A 20,463-nucleotide genomic window follows, 5' to 3' on the forward strand; every position below is an offset into this window, starting at 1 on the left:
AAGCAGCCGGGTAAGTGGCAGAGCCCCCCCATAGGTAGCAATCCAAAACAGTCCAGCGGCACCTTTAAGACCAAGTTTTATTCAGGCACAAGCTCTCCCTCCTCTGCGAGGACAGATCTGCACATTCCCCCCCCCCAAAAAAATAGAGAGCAATCCAAAAGAGTCCAGTGGAGCCTGAGTGGTGGGTGTGGCCTTCTGACACACTTCCGGTGATGTCAGGGGGTGTGACATATGCAAATAAGTTATGCTAATGAGTTATGCAAATGAGCTCCTGCACCTCTTTTTCTACGAAATCACCCCTGCTAACAGGTAAGCCAAAACTTCCAACAAGGTCACATGGATGACTGTCACTATACTGACAGAGAAGCAGCTGATGGCCTGATGGTTATATAGGGTTGATTGGGTGTGGGGGAGAGAACAAGGGGACACCAACATCACATGCACAGTGATGTCCACCAATTCCTAGAGTGATATGACATCACTGGAAGTGATATCATGCTGTGCATGACATAGTTTTTTTAAAAAAATTCTCCACTGCCACATGGAGTAGTGGCAGCCAACAACAACTGCCAATGGGGGTTCTCCTGCCACAGTGGGAGACCTGGCAACCCTATTGTCATTGCAGAAATCATGCTCACTTATTAAGGATACTTCATCTTTTTGCATGGCCAGTGGAGGATGCTTGTCTGTACTTCTAAGGCCCTATTAATCAAAGGACTACTCAGTGGGAAGAGGACTCGTCAGATGAGAAGAAAACATCTCCATGCACAGCAGTAAACTGATTATCTAGCCAATGTTCAACCAATGTGTTACATGGAAAATTATTGACCAAGACTGCACTTAATGTTCGTTTGACCTCGAACTGCCCCATCATCAAGAACCTATTTAGGTAGGTCCACATCCAGGTGAATTCCCATGCATAGCAAAGAATATTATTTGCTTAAATCTAAATGAAAAGCTATCAAAATAACAAAAGGCACATAAAATGAAAACCAACCGACTTTACAAATCTAATTTCAACAGGAGCTACAATTATAATCTCAATAAACAGGATATGTATGTTATGTCACTGGTTCGTTAGGTCAATAACTTTTCCACCCTTTCTTGAGTAAATCCCTTCTTCTTTAGTTGAATACATATTTTGCCTCCCTCAGATAAATGTGAAAGGATCATAGCTGCACAAGATAAATGCTTAATTCTTTCCTTTAGGCAATGAAGTCACAGTAGCACTGACTAATACTGAGTAAGGCAAAATGTCATGAAGTTCATTGCAGAAGGGAAGGGATATCTCTTGCCAGATTTTTCTACTGCCTACTGAACTACATACACTCGTTTGCATATTACTTTCCACACAGAGGTCAGTAGAAACCAAAATGCCACATCAAATTGTCAAATGTGGGGAATGGTGAGAATAAAAAATAAATCTCCATAGCATAAAAATACAATGTTTTGTGTGGACAAAATTACTTTGAAATCACAAACAAACTGACTGCATAGTGTTTAACTAATCTGGCGGCAGCAAACTATTTAAGTATAAAAATTTGCAATGCACAAAAAAGTAAGATGGTTCACAGCTCGCTGGAAGGATCAGTTAAAATGTATTACCCTAGTTTAGTTTTTAATCAATAAAACAGAATCTTCTAGTATTTCTTTTCATGGATGACTCTAGGTGAGCACCTAGTGCTTGTGATTTATGTGGCTGGTCTCCTAATTTTATCATCTTACAAGCTTCTGGAATCATTGATTACATGCATCTCCCTGTTATTATTAGCAAAAAAAAACCCAATCAAGGTACAGAGAATGCTCTGAATACATGAATACTAAAGGTTCAGAACCAAACAAAAAGACATTGCGATTCTATTCTGAAAAGTTTAATACATTTTAAAATAATACTATGTTTTCCCCAAAATAGTCTGACTCAGCACGATTTGGAGTTGGCAATTATTCTTGCTACCTGTGCATTCATATGTAATATCATATTAGTTTGTAACCAAGATGAAACTGCATTACATTTGATACAAAATCCAGGCTGGCAAAAATTTGCCAATTAGTATATCTAAGAGTTTGGTTTTTTTAGGGACCCATCCTAAGTCCCTAACCCATAGACACTGCAGATGCACAAACTAGTTCTTATTCTATGCTCACTCAGCAGAGGGGAGATATGTAAAACAAAGACTCCTCACCTAGGTACAGAAAGCAAAGCAAAAGACTACAACAAGCCCAACACCCACCAACACAGAGCAGCATACCAATCATGCCCCTATAACACCAGAGAGAGAAGGTGCCAGCCAATGCATGCTAATAAAGCCATGTCCTTGACCATTTGTGGAACAAGGAAGGAAACAAAAGGAATCCAGCACTCTTCCACTGTAAGGAGGACTGTGGCAGTCCTCACTAGGAATCAATGGAAACTCTGTGGTTTTACCATAGAGTTTCCAGTGATTCCTTGAGAGATGAGATGTCACTTCCAGGTTTTCCCTGGAAGTACTGTCCCACCATCAGTGATGGCTGGGGCCCCCATGCCCCCACCCCTCCCCTTTTCTTGCTGGTTGCCAGGAGAAGACTGGCAGCCCTAAGATTTCAGCCTTATCTCAGAGCAGTTTTACAGATGGAGAACTGGGGGTAAGTTGGCAAGGAAGTTTGGGAAGTAAGTGAAGACTCCCATTTGGGCCAAAGAAAGGGGATAGATCTTCTAGTGAGAATCTTCCTACCCAAACAGGGAGTTAGCTCTGAAGAGTGCAGAGATCTCTGGTATAGTGTGGTTAGAAACGGCCTTTAGAGACCTTAAGAGTCAGTTAAAAACTCAAGATGACTACTGGTGTTTCAAGAGAAGGGGTTTGGGTACTGGAAAGAATGTACCAGCCTTCTGGAAACTAAAAGAGTCAGTGAATACTCAAAGAAAGTGTACTAGAGTGTTTGGAAAACACTGGGACAAAAACCTCTCAGCATAAAAATTTTAAATAACTGAATAGCTTAAGAAACTCTCATTAGCCTGAAATATAAGAACTAAAGTCTGTGCATGTACTGGTATTACCTCCGAAATTTCAGCCCCTGATTTCACCTGACCTTTCCCCTCTACATCAGGTTGGTGTAGTGGTTAAGTGCGTGGACTCTAACCTGGGAGAACCGGGTTTGATTCCCCACTCCTCCACTTGCACCTGCTGGATGACTTTGGGCAAGCCATAGTTCTGAAAAGAGCGGTCCTTAAAAAAGAGCAGTTTCTGTCAGAGCTCTCTCAGCCCCACCTAGGGTGTCTGTTGTGGGGAAAGGAGTTTGTAAGCCACTCTGAGACTCCTTTGGGTAGTGAAGGGTGGGGTATAAATCCAATCTCCTCTTCTTCTAAATAAAATATTTTGTTATTTCTGAATTTCAAAATTCCTCAAGTGACATTAAGTTGTTTAAATTAAAGGGAGCTCCTGATCCTTTCCTTAGGTTCCTGGGCTGAGCCAACAGCCAAAATATCTTACTGTGACCGGGTGGGACAGCTAGAGTTCATCAGCAAAGAAGAAAACACATTACTAGGAAGATTCAGTCAGAAAAGGGAAAGAAAAATGGAGGGAAACTCTTGCCTCTGAGGAAGGGAAATGGATGGGGGCCATCATAGTTGGTGCTGCAGACATAGTGATATCAAATGAGTTGTAGAAAGGCTCACTGCTGATAAATAACCTTAGCCTACCCTGGATAGAGAACATCTTGGTAACTATTGACCAGTCTCAAATGTTCCATTTCTGAACAAGGGGGTTAAATGGTTAGTGGTTTGACAACTACAAGCTTTCCTGAATAGGGCAAACGGAGATTCTTTTCAATCTGTTTAAGGCCTGGTTATGGGACTGAAAGAGCCTTGGCTGCCCTGGTGGATTACCCTCTCCAGACCCTGGTGGATTACCCTCTCAGCACCTTTTCGTACCATCAATATGTTGGATATTGTAACTGGGAGGGAAAGGGTTAAGAGAATTCTCTCACTCAGGTACACTTAGCAGTTGGCCCCACCCTTTTATTGGTTAGATATTGAGCTTCCTTGGCCATTGATTGCCTGTTTTTTCATCTTATATATGGCCTCTCTTCTCTCTCTTATCTGGGCTTAGAGCTGTAGCAAGTTAACCTTTTTGAAGTTAATCTGTTCACAATAATTTAAATGTACCTACCTGAATATGTCATGTAAAATGTGCTTCTATTTTTGTAAGTTTGTGCTTCTATTTTTGTAATGTAACCTACATGAATATGTCATGTAAGATGTCCTTCTATGGTTGTAAAATGTCTTCCTCTTGTTACCATTGGAGTCAGGTCACCTTTGTAATTTGTTTGAACAGCATTTTTCCTTTAACCAAGAAACATGGAGAATTGGGGATACTGCATAAAGCTACTGTGCTTCCATGGCAAATGTTTGGGGTTTTTTTTACATTTATCCCAATGGGTAATGTGTCCAGAGTCTATCAGAAGCTTAGATTAATCTTAATGTTTAAAAAGGACTTAAAGCCTTTGATTAGCAGATCCCCTTGTGTGTGTTTTTTAATCTTTAAAAATGCTCTGTTGTTCTTCTCCACATTGCTGTGATAAGGATGGCTGCATCAAGCAGACATTTGGAGATCCCAAAACTTACTGCTGAGAAGTATAGAAGCTGGCTTAAAAGATTTCATATACTCCTTGAAGCAAAAGGAGCTGCTGGAATCTTAGAGGAAGAAAAAACAACAGAGAAAAGCAAGGAGTTGGACTCTTGAATCTGAATCATCGAATGGTTCAAGTTACATTTCTAGAAAGAACTTGAAAGAGGGTTCCCCACCCAGAGAAAGGGAGAAAAACCAATTGCTGCACTGATTTAATTGCGACAAAAGGGGTCACTTTGTAATGGATTGTAGAAAGCCACCAGCTAATGACAGTTTTTCTAAGATGCACAGGAATAGCACACAAGTGACCAACAAACAGAGGCAGTTTTAAAAATCAAAAGCATGATGATCCTTATGCAACATACAAATGAAAAAGTTTTTTACTCATTGACCAGAAAAGCCTTATTTATGACTATGCTGAATCAGAATCAAAAGAGGAGGAGGAGGAGGAGGAGGGGATTTATACCTCTCCCTTCACTCAGAGCGGCTTACAACAACAGCAACAACAACAATAATAGTTGGATTTATACCCCTCCCTTAACTCGGAGTCTCAGAGTCGCTTACAATCTCCTTCCCTTCCTCTCGTCCCCACAACGGACACCCTGTGAGGTAGGTGGGGCTGAGAGAGCTCTGAGAGAACTGCTACTGACCCAAGGTCACCCAGCTGGCTGCATGTGGAGAAGTAGGGAATCAAACGTAATTCTCCAGATTAGAGTCCGCCGCTCTTTACCACTACACCCTGTGAGGTAGGTGTGTCCGAAAGAACTGCTCTTGAGAGAACAGCTCTGAGAGAACTGTGACTGACACAAGGTCACCCAGCTGGCTACATTTGGATAATCAAACCCGGTTCTCCAGATTGGAGTCTAGATTACACTCCGCCGCTCTTAACCACTACACCAAACTGGTGGAGCATCTAGTCACAGCACACACTGCAAAGATTTCACTGCAAAGATTGCCTTGATGTACTTAATGAAAGTGAGAAAGGAGAAATTAAAAAATGCTAATAGTGAATGTATACAGATTCAAGGCATAGGTACTGGCAATTTATGGTGTAACGCACCGTACAAAAATTTCCTAAATGAAGTTGGAGATGTCCTGTACATTATTGAACTGAGCTGTAATTTATTGAGTATGTCTGCATTAGACTTTGACATTGGTCTAGAAATAAGAAATGTACGATTAGCAAAGACAATGCACAAAGTAACCAAATGGGAAAAGTATATGAATGGAGTCTTTCAGGTGAACAGGTACACTTGGCACATGAAAGGAAAGATGAAGAGAGCCTGGAACTGTGGCACAGACACCTAGGACATCGTAATCCAAAGGTAATCCTAGACCTTCAAAACAAGAACCTTGTCAAAGACATTAAGGTAAAGTCATGTGACATCAATGACATAAGCAAATATGCATGTTGTATAAGAGCAAAAGGACTCAGACCGTCATTTCCATCAAGAAATGCACTAGCAAGCCATTAGAGTTATTTCATAGTGATGACCTTTGAACTGGTACATGTAATATCTTTTAGTCTTTCTAGATGATGTCCCAAGGTACGCAGTTGCATATCTGTTGAAGCAAAAGAGTGAAGTTCACAGATTTCTCAGGAGATATGTCACTATGGTTTCTAACAAGTTTGGAAGAAAGCCTCAAACGGAGAACGGTGGTGAGTTTATATCACATCACACACAAAACTTCTTAGCAGAAGAAGGCATCCTGCACGGGAACTTGGTGAGCTTTGCACCTGATCAGAATGGCACAGCTGAAAGGAAACAGATCTTTACTGGAGATACCCAAATGCATGCTCATGGATGCAAGCCTACCCAATAAATGCTGGGGGAAAGCAATCCAGAACAGACAGCCCATAAAAGGGAGCCCATATATACCTTACCAAACATGGCATGGCAAAGTACCAGATATGGGAAACATTCGATTATTTGGCAGCCAGGCCTTCATGCTTAAACCCAAGGAGAAAAGACAAACACTAGATCCCAGAATCAGAGAAAGTGTTTCTGTGGGATATGATTCAGGAAGTAAGGGGTATAGAGTGCTATACCCAGAAACAGGTGAAGTCTATGTCAGCCATGTGATTCCCTTTGATGGGTGGACCTCCTGATGGCACTGGTACTTCTGGCCACTGTGTGACACAAAGTGTTGGACTGGATGGGCCTTTGGCCTGATCCAACATTGGCGTCTCTTATGTTCTTATGAAAGCAGAGCCAGTAGAGAAGGGACTGCATCATGTAACTCAGGAAAGGCAGGTGATCAGTACTGGCTCTTGGATCTTGAACCAGGGCACAGTGATGAAACATTAGAACAAGACAGACAATCAGAGAAGGCAGATTCCAAAGCAATCATACCAAAGATTCCGAGTAGTACAACACAGGAAGACAGGTGAACTGGATAGCTCTGTGACAGCAGATGAAAATCCCAGGACCACACCTCCAATGCTCATTGTGACCAAACAAAGGCATACTAGCCTCACACTTCTGCTACCTCGCAAGGTCGATGTTACTTTCTGAACCTTTGAACCTTCTACCTGGAAGGAAGCAGAACAGATGCCAGCAACCGAAGCCAGCAGGCAGAAGAAGGCAGTGCAAGAGGAGACTGGTGCTCTACACCAGGGGTGGCCAAACTGCAGCTCGGGAGCCGCATGCAGCTCTTTCACACAGTCTAATTTAATGTTAATAAAAAGAAAATTTACATATTTTTCAATGAAAACGTGTGTAATACTTGTTCATGTATTGTGACTCTCAAACATCTGACGTTTATTCTGTGTGACTGTTATGTTAAACAAGTTTGACCACCCCTGCTCTACACAAAAGTAAAACGTGGACCTTGACAAAGCTACCACCAGGAAATAATCTTATTGGATGCGAGTGGGTGTTTAAGGACAAACAAAATGCAGATGGAAACGAGGAACACTACAAAGCAAAATAATTTGCTAAAGGCTTCTCACAAAAATATGATCAGGACTCTGATTAAGCCTTTGCACCAGTGGTGAAACATTGTATAATCAGATTACTTTTGAGCACAGCAGCATCCAAGAAGATGCAAGTCCAACATCTACATATAAAGACAGCATTTCCTCACAGGAAGATCCAGGAAGATCTGTACATGGAGCAGGCAGAAGGTTTTATAGACCCCAAACAACCAAATTTAGTCTGCAAACAGCAGAAGGCGCTGTATGAATTAAAACACACAGCACATGCATGGAGGAAAAAATTACACAGAGTGCTCATTGAGCAGGGCTTCAAGCAAGGAGAAGCAGATTCGTGTCTGTACACTAAAAACAAAGATGAACATTGTATTCTGGGGTAGGACAGGCAAATGGACTATAATAGTGTAGTAAAGTGCCTAAACAGAGAAGTAGAAATTACATGCCAATAAAGGTAACTGGATTGATCGAGAAGTAGAAATTAAGGATCTAGGAGATGTTTCTTACTACCTGGACATACAAACTGAAAGGGAGGAAGGTGGTTCATTTCTCCTAAACCAGAGACAGAGAATAATTGTGTTCTTACAGACATTATGCCTAGAAAATGCCAACACAGTAGCAACACCTATGGATACTGACTTTCTGAAGAACACCAAAATAAGTGAGCCTTTATCTAAAGACAATTAGCACAGAAACACCATAGGAAAACTTCTATACCTAAGCACCACTAGCAGACCTGATAAAGCAAAAGGACAAGGGTACCTAGCAAGAAAGAATGGGTTGTGGTAAAAAGAGTGGCTAGATATCTAAAAGGAATTTTAGTTTTGTAAGTAGAATTTCTTTCTCTTTTTTAACATTGAAGTCAGGACATCTTTGTAAATTGTTTGAACAGTATTTTTTCCTTAACCGGGAAACTTGGAAAATTGGATAAGAAGGCAGTAGCTGTGGCCAGGAGTGCCTTTTACTACCTTCAACTGGTTATTCAACTATGGCCTTTCCTGGACAGAAAAATGTGGCCATTATGGTGCATGCAGTAATCTAGATTAGATTACTGCAAATGGTCTAAGTGGGGCTGCCCTTGGGAAGTGTTTGGAAACTTCAATTGGTGCAAAGTGCTGTAGCCAGGATGCTGACTGGAGTGGGTCTTGAGAAGCATATTACTCCGGTCGTGGTCCATCTACACTGGTACTTAATTTGGTTCTGGGAAGAATTCAATGTGCTGCCCTATAAAGCCTTCTGTGGTTTGGGACCAACATACCTGAAGGACTGCCTTCTCCCTTACGAACCTCCTGACCACTGTGGTAATCTTTGGATGCTCGCCTTTGGGTGACCCCATCTTCTGAGATTAGGAACGTCACAACCGGAGAGAAAGCCTTCTCAGTTATTGCACCAAAACTCTGGAAATTTCTCCCCATGGAGACTCCTCTGTTCCTTTCTGTTGCCATCTTCTGCCAATGGGTGAAGATTTTTGTGTTCCCTCTGGATCACTGTTTGCTCTGTGATCCCTCCTTCCTTCCCAAAGTTTAATTTTTTTAAATGTTTTGTGCATGCATTTTAGCTTTAGTTTTAATTGATAATAATATTTTTATTGATTTTAGTTGTTTTTAAGATGAGATTTTATTATCTATGTTTTAATTTGTTTGTTGCCTTGGTGGCCCTTATGAGGGCAGAATGATGGGATGTAATTTTTGTAATAGAAATAAAATAGATGGGACCTCTTTGTTTAGGATTGTCAGGGCCTCAGCACTCAGGTTCGGTGATGTCACGGGGTAGGTCCTGGTGCTAGCACCGGATGGGCAAAGAACTTTCCGGCATAATTATTAAGATAAGGCTAGACGGTGTGCTGGGATTCCACAGCAGTGTTGCCAACCTCCAGTTGGAGCCTGAAGATCTCCCAGAATTACAACTGATCACCTGACTACAGAAACCAGCTTCATTGGTTAAAAAAAAAAAAGTTTGTTTTTGAGTGTAGACACTATGGCATTATAACCTGCTGACCTCCCTCTCCTCTCCAAATTCCACCCCGAATCTCCAGAAATTTCCTAGTCCAAAATTGGCTATTGTATTCCAAAGGCATTCTGGGATTAAAAAGGTAAAGGTTCCCTTGCTCGAAAGCCAGTCGAATCCGACTCTAGGGTTGCGGTGCTCATCTCCGTTTCAAAGCCAAAGAGCCAGCACTGTCCGAAGACGGTCATGTGGCCGGCATGACTAAACACCAAGGCGCACGGAACGCTGTTACCTTCCCACTGAAGTGGTACCTATTTATCTGCTTGCAATTTCTTGCTTTGGAACTGCTAGGTTGGCAGGAGCTGGAACAAAAGACGGGAGCTCACTCTGTCATGCAGCAACTCGGGTCTTGAACTGCTGAACTACCGACCTTCCACAGCCTGCAGTTCAGCATCTTAACCACTTGAGCCACCGCAGCTCCTATTCTGGGAGTAGACACTATTAAAAGATATGTCTACAGTAGTATTCTGAACTCATGGGTCTTCTTGGAAAAACAATAGAAATAAATTAAAAGGAAGGGGTGGAAATTAACTTCAAAAGGCTTATCTGCTGTAACCAAACTGGTGGTGTTACTTCCCATTTGGAAGGCTAGGTGTGTGTTATGCTTTCCTAGGCTCCACTCCTCTGTGGCAGAACCCCACACAGTTGGAGACCCCATCTGAATGATGCATCCGATGTTAAATTTCTTTGCTATGCAATCAATGTGAATGCATAAGAAAGACTTACACCATTTCACCCCTGTGCTTGCATCATTCATAGGCACCAGCCATGTGGGATCACATCACATGGCTCCCAGATGGTTATAGGTGAAAGAGCCACAGAGAATCTCAACTCTGTCTGGCACTGTGTACTCTGACTCATGAAAGATTATACCCTGGAAACTCTTGTTACACTTTAAAGTGCTACTGGATTGCAATTTTGTTCTACCCCTGAATCTCTAGGCGATGGGAGAGGAGGATTCTCTTTTCTCCTTTTCTAAAACTCTACCATCATAATTCCAGAACACCAGAGCTCCTCTCTAGACTAAACTTCTTACATTTCTCTCTCTATCAAGAGATTTTTAACGAAATATAGTTTTATACCTTCAGATTTTTTGGGGGGGGGTCAATCTACAGCTATATTTTAATGCTTTTCTCTACAATCATAAAATCAAACATCTTTTTCTACAATCATAAAAGGAAACATATCTTTTTAAATAACTGCTAAAAGCCTCTAAGTTTTAGCAGCTGAAGTGTTAAAAAAACACACCTACACTCAGGATGCTGGCAAGACAATCAAAATAGCTGGCAATTACATCCTCCTCCTCTCATTTGGAAGAGCACTGAGGGAACTACTTGTGTTTTAGGAGGCAAGAAATTAATAAAGACCCAGGGAGAATGTTTAGACTTTTGAGATTTATGTTCAGACAGAGGGGAGTCCCTAGAAGCAGAGCCTCTCTGACCATTCATCTCACCTTTCAATTCAAGACAACTCCTTTGGGAACACTTTCAGTGCAATCCTTAGCATGTACACTCAGCTGCTAGTCCCATCGAGTTCATTGCAATCTCTCCCTGTCTTTCTGCTCTGGAACACTGTGCCTTTTACTAGTGATGAAGTTAAATGTTGTAAATAATATACCTGTTTTCCTAGTTTGATGTACACAGATGTATTGATCCCATGTGGTATAGTGGTTACAGCGCTGTACTCAGGGCTATTTTGGGGCAGGAACGCACAGGAACGGAGTTCCGGCTGTCTTCAGAGCTGGCCACGCCCACTACAGCCAAAACCTCTGCGTACGTGGCTACAGAGGGAAGGCCTGGAGAGGTGGGCGGGCCAGGGGGGACCTTGAAGAATCGGAGAGGCATTTAAATGCCTCCCTGTGCCTTCCCTGGCCTGTCCAAGAGTCGGCTTGCCCTGGCAAGCCAAGGGAAGGCATGGGGTGTGGCTTAATATGTGAACGAGCTGTGCTGTCTGGGGTTGTGGCCTAATATGCTAATGAGTTTCTGGTGTTGGGTGTGGCCTATTGTGCTAATGAGTTCCTGCTGGGCTTTTTCTACAACCCCCCCCCCCCCTGGCTGTACTAATGCTAGGAAGAACCTGCAAAGTTCAGATCCATGCACTGGAGTGACTTTGATTAAAATGTAAGAATGAAGTGCCTTGCACATCAGTCTGAACTCCTTGGAGTGCAGGAGTGGAAAGAGGAAAATGTCATAATTAGGTATTGAGTATATCCCCCCAAGCGTATTCATAATTAAAATTTAGATATATTTCAAGGATATGTACTTATTTTGCAAATCCATTATTGGCATTCATAATAAAAGCAGGTGCTCAAAGGCAGTGACCACTGTTGATATTTACTCAGAAACTGATTATTTCAACCACTTACACAAAATCCCTTAAACTGTCCTTAACTGCTGTAATTGGATAACAGTTTTTGTAATGGCTTTTTGACTCAAGCAATCAATTTGGCTGCAAATTTCCAAAAGTAAAAAATGCATGCATCCCAGGGCAGAGCATACATAGTGCATGCAACTTTTTTTTTTAAATCACAGTTGGCTGTTGGGGGGGATCACCTCTGAGGCCAAATAGGGGAGGGAATCTTTGATTCAAGAACAAACCAACCACAGGAAAAGATTGCATTGATAGGCCCCTCCCCTGGCAATAGGCAGCACCAGGGCTTTTTTTGTAGAAAAAGCCCAGCAGGAACACATTAGCATAATTGGCCACACCCAACAGCAGAAACTCATTAGCATATTAGGCCACACCCTGACAGCACAGCTCATTAGCATATTAGGCCCCCACCATACCTTCCCTTGGCTTGCCCGGGCACCCCGAGGCTGTGAGGACCCCGGGTAAACCGTGTCACGGCAGGACCAGGGGGCGTGACACAAGCAAGCAAAATTCCAGGAACAGTCCGAGGTCAAGCCGGGCAAATCAGGTAGCAAGGTTCAAGCAGGTTTAAATCACAGTCCAAAAGCAGGGTCAGACATACCAAAGTTTCAAGTCCATAAATCACAACAATACCAGAGGAGTCAGAGATGAACGCAGGGTCAACAAAGCCAAAGGTCAAAAGCCGAGGATCAAGCCGAGAAGAATTCCACAAGGTCTGGAGCAGAGATGCAAGGATTCAGGTCCTGAACAAACGACGTTGCCAGCACAAATGACTGCTGGCAACAGACTTGCATATATACAGTGCTAGCTAATCAACTCATTAGCTAGCCAGGAGTGAGGACAGGATCCTGTCAGTAATCAGGGCTAAGAGATCTTCTGGCACGCATGCGTGCATTCTGCCTTCGCTCTCTCAGCTGTTGTCTTCTTACATTCCTGAGCCTGGTTACAGGTGGAGGCGAGTCTGATGATGAATTACTGGGCTGCAGCAGAGACTGATCCCTTGCAGGTGTTCCCTGGGAGGCTCTATCCTCCTCACCACTTAGATAGCTTTCAGCTACAGGATCCAGTCTTTGCCTTTCTGCTGCAGTACTGTCCTCAGGAGCCTGTTCAGGGTCCTCAGGAGCCTGTTCAGGGGCATCAGCAGGGGCAGGCATGACATCAGCAGGGGCAGGCATGACAAACCGGCCCTTGGAGGGGAGGGGAGGCAGTTTAAACTGCCTTCCCTTGGCTTGCCCAGGTGCCCCGTGGCTGTGAGGAGCCCGGGCAAGCCACCCGTGGACAGGCTGGGGAAGGCATGGGGAAGCATTTAAATGCCTCCTCGATCCTTCCAGGGGGCCCCCTGGCCCACCTGCCTTGGAGTTGCTGGGGGGGGTCGCTCTCCAGGCCTTCCCTCTGTAGCCACACATGCAGAGGTTTTGGCTGTAGTGGGCGTGGCCAACTCTGAAGCCAGACAGAACTCCGTTCCTGTGCGTTCCTGCCCCAAAATAGCCCTGGGCAGCACTCCTTGTGGGAAAAATAAACTGTGGGAAATAAGTTGCCCACACATGCTGGCAACAGGCAACCAGACATTTCCTTTCCTGGATCCACAGGAGATCAACCAACTTTGTTTTTAATATGAATTGCTTTCTCTTTCCCAGGGAAGACTCACATTCTCACTAAAGGTGTAGTTACTAGCCAAATAAACTCCAATATTATTCTCTGTGACCATGTGAACATTTCTGTTTAAACACCAGTAAAATTCGTTTTTAATCATGGTAGTGTAATCATTTTGATCATAGTAATTCTTCCCATCTACAACAGTAAGAATGTATTCCAAAACTTCAGATTTCCTTCCGATGCCAACTGCAATTTGGGATGGTTTACATATACCACTTGATCTAAATCTTCCTGAATACCCAACCGGTCATGATTTCCATTGTATGGCAGATGTATATTTCTTCAAGAAAATAGCATAGCAAACTGGGGCCCGGGAGTCAAATTGCTACACTCCCCCACACTCCAGTGTATGCCATTCTCACTCTGTTTGTGTGTATCCTGATCACTAACACAAGAGAGAAATGAAGAGGCACATTTAGGGTCAAACCAATCAATGCAGGAGGGACCTGTGATGAGGATGGATCTGAGATCTCTTGACATCTTCAATGTTCCTTAAAAGCAGTCATGGTAGCATGTGAACCATCAGCTTAGCAGGTGTTAGTCCCGATAGGGAAAAGAACAAGACGTCGGGGTCCCCCCCGCCCATGAAACTAAGGGCCAAACTAGGTATGTTAAAAATATCCTCAGCATTCGCACAAGTTTGCCTAAAAGAAACAAACCAGAAATGGAATGTGTGAACAAGGGGAATTGAACCCTGCTCCCATTCTTGCCCTATGTCTCTGTGTTTGGTTTCTTTCAGCGTTTTTCCCTAGTCTGGCTCATTTCCAGTATCAGAGCTGGGATGGGAGAAAATTGCTGTAAGCACCCTAATGTCTCAAGTTAAGGCATAGGAGAAAGCAGGCTTAACTTCCTTCACTCATGAGACCCATTTATATTTAAAAACAGAGCCCCCCCCCCCCCCGCTTGCTTTCCACGTGAATAGCAGGCTCATGTAAATTCATGCAGAAGTTCTGCATCTGTTATGTGTAGACACAACCACCTTTCTTGCCTTGACAAATGCCTTTTCGTGCCTGCTCTGCGAAGGGAGAATTCTCATTGCCTCTGTACCCAAAATCTGTAAGGGCAGATCCCTTGAGTATGGGGTACAACAATCCCTGATAATTTCTTTCCAGTTGGGTATGTAACAACGGTATTGCCAGAAATATGTTTCCCTTTGAAAACAAAGGGAAACAAAAATGAATATAATAAAGAAAATGAACAGGTGTGACTATGGCAATAAAAAGGGACAAAAAATCTTAAAACTTAGACAAATAAAATTTTTGTTTACACCCTTACACCACTCTGACCTCTATGCATTTGTGTGAAAGACTGGATAGAGCTTCTTTACCGTATGCGTACAGGCTGTATACATGTGATCAAAGGGTTTCGTCTAAGAATGCAGACGCTACCTATCCAGGGCTATTTTTGGGCAGGAACGCACAGGAACGGAGTTCCAGCTGGCTCCCAAGTTGGCCACGCCCAGCAGGAACTCATTAGCATAATAGGCCACACCCAACAGCAGAAACTCATTAGGGTTGGCTATATTAGGGGGTGTGGCCTAACATGCAAAGGAGTTCCTGCTACAAAAAAAGCCCTGGGTTTTGACAACAACCAAGGTAAACAGAATAACAAGCAAAAGGTGGGTGTGGCTGGATGAGCACACTTCTGGTAACATGGGGGTGCGACCTAATGTGCTAATGAGCTGTGCTGTCAGGGGTGTGGCCTAATATGCTAATGAGTTCCTGCTGGGCTTTTTCTACAAAAAGAGTCCTGTACCTATCTATACACATGCAAACACACACAGGGTTGCCTGCCAGCTCTGGGTTAGGAGTTTGGCAATGGAGCCTGGAGAGGGAGGGTTTGGGTAGGGGAGGGACTTCAGCGGGGTACAGTGCCATATAGTCCCCCCTCCAAAGTACCCATTTTCTCCAGGGAAACTGATCGTTGCTGCCTGGAGATCAACTGTAACACCAGGAGATCTTGATGCTACACCTGAAGGTTGGCAACGCTAGACAGAGGTTGGGGCAATGGGCATGATCCCTTCATAGGGTTGCCAACCCCCCCGATTTGCCAGGGGTCCCCCGTTTTTTGGGGGGGGTTCTACCCACAGCCACCCATCTCTCTCCCTTTAAGTGTGTGGAACCCGTGTTTCCTCCCAAGCCTGATCTCCGCAAGCTTGCAGGGAAATGCCAGCTTCGTGCTCTTAAAAGAGAAACGCAGCTGCTCTTAAAGGGGAAACGCCGGCTCCTGCATTTAAAAGGGAAACGGCGGCTCCTTTAAGTGCAGGGAACTGCCGTTTCTGGAGATCTGGCGCACGGGCGGTGGGGGGGGCCGGCGGATGTCCCCAACGTGATAACATCACTTCGGGGATGCCCCGCCCCCTCCAGGAACACCCCCAAAGTCCCCCACTGGGGGTGGAAGATGGACTTGGCAACCCTATCCCTTCACCCTCCTGTATAGTCACTGGACATCTGAATAATGCTATTCTCAGGGCATGTATATAGTACAGTGTTAGATCTGTACCAGTGTAACTGCCATGGCTTTCCCCCAGAATTCTGGGAAATGTAGTTTGATGATGCTTCTTTTTTTTCTTTTTTTAAATTTTTATTAGTCAATAGTACAGTAAACAACAATGGGATTTGGTATAAATATGACCAACACAAAATTACATATAATAAAATACTGCAACATACTGAGAAGGAACAGCAAATTTAGAGGTGTCATTATTGAAGACATATTCTAAAAAAGGAGACCATTTCGTGCATAAAGTAGATTTTGAACATGAACTATTAGTAGAGGAAGCCACTGCATCAGAGAGTTTATCCATGATGTAAAAGTCCCAGATTTTTAAGCGCCAAGAGGAAAGAAGAAGTTTGTCGGTGGATTTCCAGCTACTCGCAATAACCACCTTAGCAGCTATTAGCAGAGTCGAAATGAGGTCTTGGCTGCATTTTGGTATATGAGGGGCATTCCATAAATCGAGTAATATTAGTTCAGGTTGCAGTGGTATCGAGTGCCCGGTTATATTTTTGATGAAAAAGATAACCTTGGACCAGAAATGCTGAATTTCTGTGCACCCCCACCAACAATGAAAAAAGTGCCAGGTTCGTTTGATGATGCTTCTGATAATTCTCTGTTTAGGCCCCCAGCTTCCAGTTTTAAATTTGTAGCGTAGATATCCTTTCTGAGTATACTAGTAAGGAATCTCGCCCAGTCCTCATAGACTTCATTCAAAGATACCAGGATCACTAGAGATGTTTCAACCGTTTTCATGATTAATTTCCCCACCATGTGATAATACTTATAGCCACCATAAGACAAAATTTCCATGGAGGCAAATGGTGCAAACTGAGACGTGTGGATTATGGCCGCTTCATGAATTTGAAGCCAGATCCACATCCCTACGCACAAAGATGCACTTGGCGACTGTGGACCAGTCACTCTCTCTCAGTCTTGCCTACCTCACAGATTTGTTATTTGTTTCTTTGCTGTCAAGTCACCGCTGACTTATGGTGACCCCATCGGGTTTTCAAGGCAAGAGACGTTCAGAGGTGGTTTGCCATTGCCTGCCTCTGCATCATGCCCCTGGTATTCCTTGGCAGTCTCCCTTCCATATACTGACCAGGGCCAACCCTGCTTAGCTTCCCAGATCTGATGAGATCAGGCTAGCCTGGGCTATCCAGGTCAGGGGGCACAGGGTTGCTGTGATGATCAACCTGAAGGGGAGAGAGCCATGTATGCCACTTCCTCAAAGGAAGGGGAAAGAGAAAAAGATAATGAACAAATGCTGGCTGAGGAGACAAACACATGGTAGAGCCCCTGCACAAGAATGTTCACCATTTCTATACCACCACATAGAGTCTGCGAAAGGAAGAAGGATGCTATGGGAAACTGGTTTACTGTATTGCATGCTAGGTGGCAAAAGAAGCAATCCTACATGTAGATCTTTCTTTTTGCTCAAGGAAATGTGAATTCTCCTTGGCATTTGAAATGGATCATACCCTGCTTATCTAAAGACAGGAACATGCCAGATCAACAAGATGTATCAAGGAGAGTGACAGTTGTAGGTAGAAAATCTCTTCATTCCTGGAGTTTGAAGAACAGCTTCAGGCTACACACTGGTGGTCTCTTCTCTCAAGAGTGGCAAAAATACATCAGAAATAGACTCTGGTGCCTCCAGAATGTAGAATCAGGATTCCCCCCCCCCGCCCCCCATAGGGCACTAAGCCCCTGTTAACATTGTTTGTCAAATCCTTGGCTATAACTCAATTGCCTTTCTCAATAACCTATGCAAAATGATTCGTGTTTCCTGGTAATTTATAGGTAGCAAAGCCTTGGTTTCTCCTTAATTAATCAGCTTTTTGTCTTACAGAGATTATGTGCAGATACTAGCTAGACCTCATTTTAAGAAATGAACCAGGGGAAAAAAAGCAGTTTCTAGGCTTGCCATGATGTCATTTCATGCTGCATGAGAGAGACTTGTTAAAACTCTTGTGACAGTTAATAAAAATAAAACAACGTGACAACACCGAAACTGCTGTGCTATAGGAAACATAAAGTTATTCTTGCAATATTTTCTCTTGCTGCATCTAAGTTTCGGAGATTCTGGAAGAACTTAGCTTTGAAAGTCACGAGTAATATGTGTTTAGTGAGTGATGCCATATAACTAGTGATCAATCAAAATCGGGGGTGGGGGTGGGAACGGACCCTTCTACCGCTAGGAAATATGTGAAAATGATTATTTAATGGCACTTTGCTGGCAAAAAATTTCATATGTTCTCTAAGTTTGTCCTGGAAGTTTATCTGAAAACCAATTTCCTCCTCCAATGCCAAGAACAGAAACCTTCTTGGCAGCCAAAAGCGATACCGGGTGAAACTTTTCACTGGGAGTAATTTTCAAACTTCTGCGATAATATTTACAGGCCAGCAATTGCAAAGAAACACAAGAGACGGATAAAAAACTGACTAGGCACACAAACTCAAGGTTTAGCTGGTCACCTGTTTGGGAGAAGAATTAGATTCTTCTCACTAGGTTTCAACTTAAGTCCATTTCTCTTCCAACCTTGACATAAAGTTACTCTTTATCAGCAGAAACTGTCAGTCACTGTTTTGAGGAATCCCTTTCCTAAGACTGTTCACCATGATCTCCTGTCCCAAAATGGGGTATGTCCCGTGGGAGCAACAAGCTTTTCCATTCACTCCAGCTGAAGGTCAAAAGTCATGGCAGAACATTTCTTCACTATTTGTCCGCCTCAACAGCTGCTTCCAGTGTTAATAAAGTTAACTGGTTTTTAACAGGAGACCCAGGTACCTTTACTCACAGGAATACTCTTGATGGATGCATTCCCCCAAAGTATTTTAAATATATAAATGTAACAGGCTAAGCAGTCAAGTTAACAGTGCCTACTTTATTTTTAACTTATAGAAACCTTTATCTTGAGAGGTGGAATATAAATCTTGTAAACATGCAAACAGAATCCTCAACTCAATCTGACACTTCATCTGTTTAGGATAATTCACCTGTTAAAACGACTAGAATTTAGGCAATCCTAGAGTAGTAATTTATAGATTTTTTTTAAAAAAAAACTTAGGACTCCACACCACCTTCAGTGGTTGTGTTTCTCCTGTTTCCACTTGTACTACTCTTCCTTAACGCATCTGTTCAGTTTCCTGGGTGGGGGTGAATTGGGCAGAAAGCAGAGTTTCATTTGAAAAGACACTCACTAGAACATATTCCCTGAATGCGTTTTCCAGTGCTAGGCCTCGTCCCATCACTGGTAAAGACAACAAATGGACACAGCTCTTGAGCATGAACAAAGTGTCTTTCTCATGAGGCTATATAAATTCAACCAGCATGGATTCCAAACAGATTGAGTTAAGTCACTGGGAGGGGAGAGACAATGGACTGGACCTTAAATAGAAAATATGAGATTCTGGTCCTTCCAGTAACCTTCTTGGCCCATATGCTAAGCTAACTATTAATATTCCCTTTTCTCAGGAAGACAATAAACCACCCATTGAGCATTAAATTTGATGGGGAAGGGCGGGGGGGGGGGGTTAAGGTGAATACATTGCTGCAACACAACACAAGTTACCTTTTACCCAGAGACCATCCCCCTTTTCTTTAACCACCTCCAAATGGATTTTGAAAAAGCTGAACAAGTGTTGCACTCTGTTGTGGGGGGGGGGGAACATCCCCCCAAACAAGCAACGCGTGGGAGCAAGTTACCGAGACTACCTTATCTTTGCAAGCCAGAATAGCCCCTTTTTAGTTCTCTGACACTTGCAGGGCTCACGATCGCTCTTATCCTTCGAAAGTGCAGAGACTTACCCCTGTAACTGTTTCCCGGCTTGTAGAATTCCGGATCGCCTTCCACGCGGAGGCTAAATTCATTATATCCTTCTCGCCTAGTGCCTTGGGCTCGCAGGATCCGGCTGCAATATCCTTCGGATTTGGCGGCTCTCTCTAAGGTTTCATCCGTGAAGGAAGCGAATGTCATCGAGGGGAGAGTCCAGGCTAGTAACTGCAAGGCTTGCAAATAGCCGTAATAATAATAATAAAGTCCCATCATCTGGGTTTCCCAACAACTTTGGGGGGGCGGCGGGGGGGGGGTTAAAATAGAAATGTGCCGCGTCTAGCAGTTGGTGCGGGGGGGTGGTTAAAATAGAAATGTGCCGCGTCTAGCAGTTGCTGCAAAACCACAACATGGGCAGGTTGAAGTAAATGGCTGGGGAAAGCCCCAAGCCCCCCCCTCCTCCCACCCCCTTCTTGTCTCCGGAGAAAGCAAAGCAAAACAAGGAAGAAACTGACTAACAAACGCAGCCCTTAATCAGTTGCAGCAGCCAGCGAAGTCTCTCTCTCTCCCCCCCCCCCCCCCCCCCCAAGCCTGGGGAGGGGCGGGAAAACCCGAGGAG

General features: G+C 43.6%; 1 protein-coding gene across 1 annotated transcript in view; it reads right to left on the reverse strand.

The window, feature by feature from the left end:
• The window catches only part of SPON1 (spondin 1), a 470,884-nt gene extending 450,748 nt beyond the window's left edge, over positions 1-20,136 (reverse strand). Inside the window, exon 1 of the mRNA XM_015411716.1 lies at positions 19,880-20,136. Within this exon, the coding sequence (XP_015267202.1) occupies positions 19,880-20,120 (241 nt within the window). The 5' untranslated portion in view covers positions 20,121-20,136. The remainder of the gene's footprint in view (positions 1-19,879) is intronic.
• Positions 20,137-20,463: the final 327 nt, after the last annotated feature.

The sequence above is a fragment of the Gekko japonicus genome, unplaced genomic scaffold (assembly GCF_001447785.1).
Source record: "Gekko japonicus isolate JY-2015 unplaced genomic scaffold, Gekko_japonicus_V1.1 scaffold156, whole genome shotgun sequence".
Taxonomy (NCBI): domain Eukaryota; kingdom Metazoa; phylum Chordata; class Lepidosauria; order Squamata; family Gekkonidae; genus Gekko; species Gekko japonicus.